Source organism: Suricata suricatta, chromosome 6 (assembly GCF_006229205.1).
Source record: "Suricata suricatta isolate VVHF042 chromosome 6, meerkat_22Aug2017_6uvM2_HiC, whole genome shotgun sequence".
In the NCBI taxonomy this organism is placed as follows: Eukaryota; Metazoa; Chordata; class Mammalia; order Carnivora; family Herpestidae; genus Suricata; species Suricata suricatta.
The window spans coordinates 30,708,812-30,720,874 of record NC_043705.1 but is presented as its reverse complement, the minus strand read 5'-3'; the positions used below and the strand labels follow the sequence as shown (position 1 = coordinate 30,720,874).

At 33.6% G+C, this 12,063-nt stretch overlaps 1 protein-coding gene across 3 annotated transcripts in view; it reads right to left on the bottom strand.

Annotated features, from left to right (window-relative positions):
• LOC115294286 (ankyrin repeat and KH domain-containing protein 1) overlaps positions 1-12,063 on the bottom strand; it is a 122,198-nt gene that overhangs the window by 25,361 nt on the left and 84,774 nt on the right. For all 3 annotated transcript variants that reach the window (XM_029942052.1, XM_029942054.1, XM_029942053.1), the window contains one exon: positions 5,054-5,812. In XM_029942052.1, the coding sequence (XP_029797912.1) occupies positions 5,054-5,812 (759 nt within the window). The remainder of the gene's footprint in view (positions 1-5,053; positions 5,813-12,063) is intronic.

Genomic DNA, 12,063 nt, shown 5'->3' with positions numbered 1-12,063 from the left:
TTGGAGTCAGACGGACCTATGCTTGAATCCCAGTGCCAATACTTTCTGATCTCGGGCAAGAAATTTAACCTCACAGAGTCTTGATTTTCCTCCTATGTAAAATGAGGATGATAATAATAGTACCTACTTTGAAATACTGTTGGAAACACCACTTGAGATGATGCAGGTAAAATATTTATTAGCATGGTGCCCATTATTTAGTGCATATACAATAAATGATAGCCTTGTATGTTGTCAATAGGGAAAAAGTAGTTTCCAATAAAAAATAAATTTTGTATCTTAGTCGGTAAAAGGTAATTAGATAAAAACATCCTGAAGACAATGCAAAAAAAGAAGTGGGGAGAGAGCAAGTTAAAATATTTCTCACATAAATAGCAGAAAGTATGTGTTTTTAAAATTCAATATTTACTTTTAAAATTTGTGAAGATGCATCAATGTCTGAAAATAAAACTATTTTTAAAATAAACATTGGAACTTTTATTAGAGATCTCAGTCTGTTGTTTGAAAACTGAATTAACTGACATTATATCTTTATGTCTCTGCATATTTCTTATGTTTCATATGACACAGAGGGAGAAATGGGACCTATCTCAGAGGGGATATTATGAGTTGTCTGCTAGGTAAGGAACAAACAAGGATTTAAAACACACAGTGTTTGGCACATGTTAAGTGCTCAATAAATGTAAGTATCAGATATTTTATAAGGACTTTCAGTACTATTGTTCACTGTACTGAAAAATAAAAACACATTACTCATTCAAGTAAAAAAAGAATAAAACATATAACCATTAATAATATATATATTTTTAAAAAAGACAAAGTTTCAGTGATGGCGATAACCTTCTTTTACCTAGACTAAAAGTCAAAAACATAGGTCTCAACAGAAAATGTAAGCATTTCAAGTGATGGAGAATGTTTAGTCTCTAGAATTTTGATATGACTGGATCCTAATCAAGGATACCATTCACAAGTATAAATGACTAAGTTTAGTATACTACTTCTTTAAATAACTTAAATAACTTAAGCAAACTTAAGATGTTCAGATATTTTTCTCTATGAGCTGTCCCACTCTCCTCCCACTATAATAAAATCATCTTAGCCATATAAATTTCTATAGCTTCTACCATGGTTATAAATAGGAATAATTATTATATATTTTGTTTCACCTATAAGAACATTACAATGGAAACAAAGTTTTAAAAATTTGTGTCATCAACAAATTAAAAGCAGATCGTATTTTGTTATACCTCCTAAAAATAGCAGAAATGTTTGGAAAATAGCTCTAGAAAATAAGACACTAAAGAATGATATGCAGATTCTCTGTAATAATAAGCTTTTAACAGTGGTCTCATAATTATTAACATATACCTTACTACTTTAAAAAAAATCATTATTAATGTTGTTTATCCATGTTATCTTTTTGTTATTATAAAAACCAGATACTTAAAATTTTAAAATAACTGATTAGAGCACTATGCCAGATGTGATACAAAAAAGACTTCTTCACAGAGATGGTTTTTAAAAAATACTTTTCTGCATTAACAGCTATTAACAAAAATGTGTTGTTACATCAACTATTGTACATTTTTGTATGACATTACCCTAGAAACATTTTTTCCTCCTTGCAATAATGACAATCAGAAACATTCCACAAAAGTGACTTTAATAGGATTAATTACATACGAAAAGCAATAAAGAATAGAAAGTAGCAAGATTTAAAAAGTACATGTGGAATAAAGGTTTTATTAACATAAAATTATACCAGGACTATTACATTTTCATAAATCCTAAAACATTTCCTACCTCTGAATGAAATGTCTCTGAAAATGACTAGTTCAGATTATTAACACAAGAGTTGCTATACAATTCAAATTAAATTTATGCACAATCCTAAAAAGGGGTAATAGAAGAACTAACTGCCATATTCTACTTAATTCTTTATGAAATTTAAGATGGTTTTGTATAGATAGTAATAAACATTACTATATAAAAATCTCAGATACTAGGGATACATAAAATATTCTGTGAGAGTTTTAAAAAATTAAATTCCCATAATGTTTTGTATAATAGTAACTTTATTAGAAGAAATTATTTAAAGATATTTTATTACAAATTCTCTCAAAAATAAGATTTCCTAATTATCTTTTTATTCTTAAGTTTATACTACAGAAAGTAGTTAGGTTCTACTTACCTATTTCATAAGATTATTATAAATAGCTATGAGATAATGTATACAAAGTATTAAGGACAGAGTTTAGTACATGGTAAGTGCTAAAGAAATGTGAATAAATTGGTATTAGTTGACTTTTAATCAATCTTCTTTATATATTAATAATAAAATTTTTACTAGATGTTTCTAGAAATGCTCAATGCTCAAAGCCATTTTGAATTTCATTAGATTTCCAAATCTTAGATCTATACATTTGAGCTGAGAATCATTTGTTATTATGATAACTTCTAAAAGCTCAACTTACTTTTATAAGGAAAGGTCCTGAAGAACCATGCTCTCAATCAAGAGTTTACATACATTCTGTCTGGAACTGCATCAAGTATGACACATATAAGGCTATACCCTAAAATACTAAGGCACCATCTTACTAAATTACTTATCTAACCAACTCATTTACATGAACATATTTTGCCACAACATCAATAAAGAAAAAATACTCTTATACTTAAAGAGTGAAATTTATTGCTGTTATATAACAGATATTTTCTAAAGTAAAATTGTAAGATATACAGTATTCTCCTTTATTAGATACAAGGGATGAGAACTAGATTTAATTTGGATAAGACCTATGAATCTTTGGCCTGATCTATAATCATACTGATACATTAATATATCATGCAATTGTAGAATTAGGTATTCACCTAATCTATCCTTGTCTAATTTCTTTCACCTTCAATAAAGAAAATTAAAAGAAACTTGGACTTAATAAAATAACATTTTTTAATTTTAAGTGAGATAGTTTGTCATCCTGAACAAAGAAAATGTAGTTATTGCTATATATTTTAAAACAGATAACCTTCATAAAAATGGAAAATTTTTATATGAAGATAACTTTTGTATTTATTGGCTGATTATATGTGAAAGCTTGTTAATAAAAGAATATTGTACAAAATGATAGGCCAACTATCACTAGACTAATGTCTAACAGAAATTAATTTTTTAGTTTATATTAACATATATAATTAAAAGATGTTTCTAAACAAATATTTTGAACTTTATAAAAGTCCATTTCAACAATAGTTCAATGAAATAAAATTTCACCTCCTGTGCAAGAACCAGCCATAAATGCTACATAAAGTTAGTATCTTCAAGTTCTTTTTGAGTTGTTTCTACATTATTTAAAAAAAAAAAGACAGGTTCTAAGTTAAAACAAAACTAGATTGTGTAATAATGTAGAGCAATTTTCATAACTGCAAACTGAGTATGTAATTACAAACATTATAATGCTACTTATAGAATCCTAAGTTTTAAAGATGTTATTCCCATGATTGGTTTCATTACTATTCAAAATTGTGCTTGACACTCAAATATCTGCTTATATGAGAAATTAGAACTATAAATGAACTCTAAGAGTTTATTCATAATTTATAACAATGCTCAATGCTAATGACACAAAGTTAATTTGAGTTAAGTAGCTGTTGGCTGAAGATACAAAAACTCAAACTAAAGAATTAAGAATCTAACTCCTTAAAACCTTTCCCAGCATTTTCATTCTTTCTGGGGAAATAAGATATTCTTCTTCTGCACAGTGATACTAATTACGTATCAGAGGACACTCATAGGCAGTATCACAATTCTATAACCATTGAATGTCATACACAAGCCCAATATAATTCCTGATTCGAGTAAGCTTATTCCACATTATTAAGATTCAGTAAAGATTAGGAAGGCTAAAAGCTCACAAAAGAAGGAAACTGGGATAGCATAATTGGGATGGGAAGAGGGGAGGAGAATATGACAAGAAGAAACAGACAACAGTAAGGGAAAAAAAATGTTGCAATCAAGAGACAGAGGACTGGCCTGCCTTTGAATATCACTCCAGCTACATCTTAGTTCTTGGTCTTCATCCACTGTCAACAGCCATTCTGGCTGCATTTCTGAACTGGGCTCTCATGGAGGTGATACATTCACCAGCCATCTTTAGGAAGGTAAATGATTAATTGCACTGTTTTCCCACTGCTGCAAGGACAATGAAAGGGAAAGTAAACTTGTGCACCTCATTTCATATCTAGTTGTAATTTTCCACACAACAATAAACAGAAACATATACTTTAAGGTTATCAGGCCTTTCTTTTTTTCTTTTCCTGTATGTATGTGTGGTGTCTTTGTCTGTGTGCCTTCATCAAGATAATAAATATGAAAATCCCAATCTCCAAAGCATCATCCAGTTGATGATAACTTCAGAGTCATCTGAATCTTCTGACCACAGATACAAGAACATGGAATGCATAGTTTTCTCTGAACATCCTTTTAAATTAGAAATATTAAAGTAATCTGGTATAATTATAAACATAGAAAAAGCCAAGTGATTTAGAATTACAATGTCCACATATGAAAATCAATATGAAAATTTAACATATAATCTTATGTGATTATCTCTAAAGCCTACAAAGAAATTCTATTTAGAGACTTCCTACCCAAGATACAACACAGGGTGTGTTTTTATTTGTTTTAAAGTAACCTTTATATACCCATTGTGGGGCTTAAACTCATGACCTGGAGAGCAAGAGCTGCATGCTCTACCAACTGAGTCACCCAGGTGCCCCCACAGGATGGTTTTGATACCAAATCTTTAAAATAAAAGATCATGGCAACTTTATTTCTTTGCTTGGAAATAACAAAAAAGAGGGGAAAACACACTTTCGTGTATTAGTGCTGTCTAGCTTACTTAAATTCACTTACAAAACACCTCCAGGAATTAGTAATTTTACAAAGATAGATCTAAAATGGAAAAGTACCAGGTTGGTGTTTTTGGAGGGTTGTGTAAAGAAGTTGAGCACACATATTAAAGAGAAATTATTACAGATATATTTCTTAACCCACCTGCTATCAGGTCATCAAGAGTGTCGGTAAGCGTCTGGGCTGGAGTTGCAACCATTAGTCCATCTGGTTCTTGAACTAACAGCCCCTGATCATGTCCAGTAATAGCAATCTGAGGCTGTCCTATAAGCTGATGATTACCTGATACTTTCTGAAGTTCAAGAGAACTTGTCCCATTAGAACCTAAGTCACCGGAAAAGTTACACTGTGGAGATGATAAAGGCTGGACTGGGACAAAATCAATTTGTGCTGCCGATGGTGGAGACTGGTGCTCATCATCAACATCGTTATCTTTAAATAAGAGTGTGTCAACCTGAGGTAACTCTGCAAAGTGATCCTCTGGGAGACTACCATCTCCTTCCCCTTCTGGGAAGACTCCTCTATGAGAGCACTGCTGCTGTGGAGATACTGTGTCTTTCTGACCTTTGGTTTCCAAGTATTCTTTGGTAAATTGCTGCTGTGTTTTCATCTGCAACTGCCTTTCCACTTTCTGCAGTTCCTTCAGTATTTTCTTCTTCTTCTGGACTTGCTCTTCTCTGTTCTTTTTAAGTTCTTCTATCTTATCTTTGTTCAGAGGTTCACCTTGAATTAACTCCAGTGACTTAAGCTGTGCTTTTTCAATAGCACTAATTCTTTGTCCCAGTTCATTCAGCTTGCCTTCAGTCTCCTCTACTATGCACTCCAAAGGCTGGTAAGGGTGAAAAGGTGGCAGTACGTCCTGATCTGCTACCTGCAGGGAACTGGACTTCTGCTTGGATGTACCTAAGCACATGAAAAATGTTTGAAAAAGTGCCATGCTAAAAAAAAAAAAAAAAGTCAGCTCCCCCTCCCCCACACACGGACCTCCCTCCCCAAACCTTTATAACTGATACTGGAGAATGAGTGTTCAGAGATTCACACCAATGGGAGGCAGATTTAAGGACTAGACTCCTCTATTTCACATAGCACACACTGGGATGTTGCCAATGCAAAAAAATGTGAATTTTTTAATAAAAAAATCAGATCTTTAGGATAGGATTCTGGAAATTAAGACAGGCCGGGAGAAAGGAAATCAAAGAGGAAAGAATCTCAGGACTTTGCTTATTAAATTGGACTTTTAAAGAACATCAAATCTAAAATAGTGTCAAAATAGTGTTGAGGACATCATTAGTGTTAGCTTAACTTGCCAATTGTTTCTTCATAATATTAACTGTGCACGTAAAGGTTACTATAGGAAATTGTAACTTGTAAATCAGAGTAGTAAAAAGTGTTTTTCAAGTGGCCAAAACCTCGGTCTTGTTATATTAAAATATAATATGAAATCACACTTTTTTCAAGACCTCTCCTTCTCAAATTTCCATTAAATAAGTCTTTAGCATTTCTTTACCTGAAAACTCTATTAAACTAAATCACAAAGCCAATTATTCTTGAGTTTAAATAAAATTCTTCATGTAAGAGTCTCTGAGAGAAACAATGAGTGTTACCTAGGAGAAATCAGGCTTCTTGTATAGGATTTTTCATACTGGCAGTGTATGTTTAAAATGAAGTAAATGTATGTTCTTTTAAGATTGTGGATTGCATGTATATTACTTCCCTCATCAAAAATAATTATCAACACTAACAATTCTAATATAGGGACAAAGAATGGAAAAAAATATACAGTAACTACTTTGAGGCAAACTCAAGGCTTAATTTTCCTGTGTAGGGAGAATTGGACTATTCAGCAACAAAAAGGAACAAACTACTGACACATTCTATAAGGGGGATGAACCTTGAAAACATTACCCTAAGTGAAAGAAGACAGTCACAAAATATTACTTATTATGCAATTACATTTATATCAAATCTATTTTAAAAAAGGCAAATTGATACAGAAAGAAGGGAAAGTAGTGGTTGCTTGGGTTTATAGTAGTGAGAAAGAAGACTGACTGCAAATTGGCATGAAAGATCTCAGAGTGATAGAGATTAAAACTAGATGGTGGTGATGGTGACACAATTCTGTAAATTTACTAAAACTCACTGCACGGTACACTTAAAGTGAAGGACCTTTAAGGTATATAAATTAAACAACAAAAGACCTGTTTTAAAAATAAGATCTGGGTAAAAAATAGTTGTCTACTATTTTGAATTGCAGTCAACATATATGAATAGTATAAGTAACTTAAGATTTAAAAAAATAAAACCATCCAATGTTTCTCAGAACCATCCAGTGATTCTCAGGTCCAAAGGAAAAAGTATTTGATGTTAAAATACTCTGAACTGGGGTGCCTGGGTGACTCAGTCGGTTAAGCATCTGACTTCGGCTCAGGTCATGATCTCACAGTCGTGGGTTCAAGCCCCACATCGGGCTCTGTGCTGAACGTTTGCTCAGAGCCTGGAGCCTGCTTTGGATTCTGTGTCTCCTTCTCTCTCCGCTTCTCCTCCATTTTAGCTCTGTCTCTCAAAAATAAATGTAAAAAATAAAATACTCTGAATTACAAGAGACCATTAAGGCAAAAATATCAGAGCTTCAGCTGTTTTTTTCCCCTTACTTTTCTGTCTTTCTTTTTTTTTTTTCTGGAATTGAAGATCTCAAAACTGCATGTACTTCAAGCATCTGCAACATGTTATTAATGAAAAAGTCTAACAGTTTTCCCTCTAGACATTAACTTTAACAGGGTCAGGATACCACAGTTTCAAAATGATTGCAATCATTGTAAAAGAATTATTCTTTGAAAGCAACCCTCAGCAAAATGTATTGCCCATATTCAGTTTATATCTGAGCTAAGTGATGGGTAAAGACTTTAATCTTCCCAAGCAAAAGCTATTATAACTTTAATAACTACTATAATATCTTACAGGAATTCATGGCTTGGTTTATTTGTTCCAAGTACCTTATAACAATCAACAGGTAAGAAAAAGGAGATTTACTGCCACAAACAGCAATGTAGACATCTGATATTCCAGTAAAGAAATTTTCAATCATCTAAGAAAGGCAATAACATCAGCAGAGTCAATTTAGTAGCTCTGCAAAGAATGAATGTTCCTTTAAATGTTCATTAATTTTATTTAGAACATGCTAGTGTACTTAGAGGAATAAGCCCTATCTTTTTTATTTTAACATTTATTCATTTATTTTTGAGAGAGACAGAGACAGTGTGAACGGGGGAGGGGCAGAGAGAGGGAGAGAGAGAATCCCAAGCAGGTTCCGTGCTGTCGGCACAAAGCCCAACACTTGGCTCAAATTCATGGCCTGAGCCAAAACTGAGAGTCAGACACTTAACGGACAGAGCCACCCAGGCACCTCAAGCCTTATCTTGTCAACAAATAAGATGCAAGAAGCTTTAAGTACAGATTACTAAAAGTAACGTACTTAACTGAATATAAAGACTATAAGCCCAGGACATACGTAGCAAGAAGAACAGGATGGTGAAAATAATGGACAAATGCAGCTCTTCCCACAATAGTCAGTGGCTGAGTATCTATAATCACGGAGTTAGTGGGAGTGTGGAACTACATATTAAAGCACTAATACAAGCTATAAATCAAGAATAAAACAAGTTGGTGAAACACAAATAATGTCAACTAATTTTTCCTAGAAGTTAAAGCAATACGTTCCATGTTTGGGAAGAACAGAGAATGTAACAAGCGTCCTCCTGGCAACAAAAATTTTAGCAGGTAGGAGAAAAGTTGTGTAAGATACCAGAAAATAAGAGTTCTACCTTTTTAAAACATCTCCCACTGTCAGATACAATAAATTAAATCTAATCCTGGTAGCAGTGAGAGACATCATAAAGTACTCTTTAGGACTATAGGTAAAGCCAACATCTAACTCTTTGGTCTGGCATTTATCCTACTTCCTCAGCTTTCCGTTTTCTACCAATAAGAAAACTAAGAGTTTGTAATAGGAAACCATGATACAGAGATGGTTTTGAACATAGCTTTTCTTTTAGGTGCAGTAAGGGAATGAGGTAGACATACACTTGCCAAAAATTCAGTTTACTATTGAAATGAGTTTAATTCCATCAATTATTTTTGTGTATAAAATAGTATAGTGTTCAATAAAAAATGGCCAAAGGTGGGGTGCCTGGGTGGCTTAGTCGGTTGAGCCTCCGACTTCGGCTCAGGTCATGATCTCACATTCGTGGGTTCGAGCCCCGCATCAGGCTCTGTGCTGACAACTCAGAGCCTGAAGCCTGCTTCTGATTCTGTGTCTCCCTTTCTCTCTGCCCCTCCCTGCTCACGCTCTGCCTTTGTCTCAAAAATAAATAAAACATTAAAAAAAAATGGCCAAAGGTAAAATTACAGGACATACAGATGGTTCTGAATTTGGTTTCATATTTCCTTACTTGATTTTGTCTATGGAAATGTAAGCACTGTTCCACAGTTCCCTTGCTTTCTCATATTACTACACAGCATCTTACTAGAATGATTTTTAAATAGCACACCCAACTGGGTCTTAAATGGCAAAAAAGAAAAGATTGGTGAAGTACAGTTGAAAATAACATAGGACATCAAGTGTAGTAGAGTATATATTATCTAAAGGAATTTCTATTTGGATAAACAGATGTATATTGTGTTCTGAGTTTCAATATAAAATATTTCCTGTTATCGTCCCAGTCAAAATGTGTCAAAAATGAAAGCCACTATCTTAGAAAAGACTCCTTTTGCGTTTCTGCCTAAATTTCTATCTCAAAATTTCCCAAAGTAACAGGGCATGCTACACATCTTTCACATAGTAAGGATAACCAAGCATGTCCAAAGATAGAGCATTTGTGTAACATCCTAAAAGATTAATTCAACCTTTTGCCTTTATTCCAACAGTTATATGTTAAAGACATTAAATTTGGACATATGCAAATCCACATAAGCATGACTACATGGAAATTTGCTAACCTAGAGAACATTAGTAGTAAAATTTCCAGAGGAATGCTTAATTTCATTCACTAAAATACAATTTCTATGCAATTTTACTGATTTGATATAAAAATGAGAACTTTTCACGTAACCTACTCCAATAAACAATTCTGGGATACAAAGCAGCATGTTAATTCCTTAGTTTATATTCAAATTTGTTTTCGAGCTTTTCTGAACCATTCTAGAATAGTACTTCTTCATTTTTTACACATCCTCTTTAATTACAATGTCTCACTTCTTAAAACAATTCTTAATAATTTTCTTTTGTCTTCTGAATAATCTAAATTCTTAGCCTGGCAACATTAATTTACTCAACAAATATCTGAGCATCTAGTACAAGCAAGGCCATACAACAATGAGCAACATAAACCCTGCCCTTGAGGAGCTTACAGTCTAAAAGGGGAGATAAAGATATACAAATCCAAATGTAAGCATTAAGTCAAGGGTTAGAAGGCATGGAAATGGGACAGAGAGTGTATAATAAAATATGGGCACGCTTATGCATTACTAGTGGGAGTGTAAACTTCTATAGCCATTCTGGAGAGCAAATTTGTGGCACTTTGTCAGATAAACATGCATTCCTGAGACAGGTAATTCTGCTCCTGATTGTATCCCAAAGAAATTCTCACACATCCATAAGAGGACTGTACCATGACTTTTATCACAGCATTATCTGTGGTGGTGGGGAATGAGAGGCAATTTGGATACCCATCGCTGGAAAAGGAGAAGTAAAAAAAGGAAGATATACAGGGTGAAGCACAGCCAAGAGGAATTATCTAGAGGTAGACACATGGATAGATCTTTAAAACAGTGTTGAGTAAAAAAAGAAAAATAAAACATGATCTGTAGCACAATACTATTCATGTAAATTAAAAATGCACGCAAAGTAGTAAACATTTTATAAGAACTTGTAAGAACAAAAGAACTCACGTCAAACACAGTAGAATGATTGTCTACAAGGGAAGTAAGGGAATGGGAAGATGGAAAAAAGAGAATAAATAAAACAAAAGAAGAACCATGACAATAAAACAGCAGGAATGGACTATAATTAACTCAATCTTCTTTCTACACTTAAAGTCCAAGGGGAGGGGAAGGAGCAGGAGTGAACAGAGTCTGAAGGAAGATTCCATAAAGTGCTGGCGGACTTCAGAGAAAAGAAATTACTCCTCAAGATGGCTTGAGGTGCACACAAAAGATGTGTTGTTTATCCTGACATCATTTTAATGTTTCACGATGAATTAGTTCTAAGTTGTACAACCTGCAGAAGTTAATTATGAGTCCTATCTTTTAGAATCCCTGGAGAACCAGTTATGACAAATAAGTTAGATGCAACAGTGGTTTTAATCAATAAATTTATTTACAAAACTGATTTGGAAGGGCAAAAGGCTGATATTACTTACGTATCCTTTCCCAATTGAATGTTCAAAACTATAGTCAATAAAGCTAAATAATGCTAGGAAACTGAGCATACACAATCACATGGTTTCACATTTTGTTTACAGAGGTGATCTTGAGGCCTCTGTCAGATACCACCTACAATGTTGAATTCTTTGTAAACCAACCGTGGATAAATGAGATTAGTTGCCTAATAAAGGAGAATATGGGTCAAGATGGATGGAACCTAGGCAAATGGTGCACATAAATCATGAAAGAAAATATATACAATGCCTGGTAAGTTTTTTTTTTTTAATGTTTGTTTATTTTGAGAGAGAGAGAGAGAGACAGAGACAGAGACAGAGCATGAGTGGGGTAAGGGCAGAAAGCAAGGGAAACACAGAATCCTAAGCAGGCTCAGGCTCTGACTTGTCAGCAGAGAGCCCTACCAGAAGCTCAAACTCACTAACTTTGAGATCTTGACCTGAGCAGAAGTCGGACACTGAACCGACTGAGCCAGCCAGGCACCTGAAAATACCTGGGTAAGTTTTAAGGGCATGAATATGTTTCAGATGGATATAGATATGGATAATAAAAAGACTTCAGACATAAGTAAAATGTTCTAAAAACTTAAAAGTTTTTTTCTAGGAAAGGAAGAGAGTCATAGACAATAAGAACTCTTCCTCCATCCCTAATCACACATGCACACATATAATTTATGGACTTAGAAGAAATAAAAACACGAGCGTCAAACAGAGATTTCA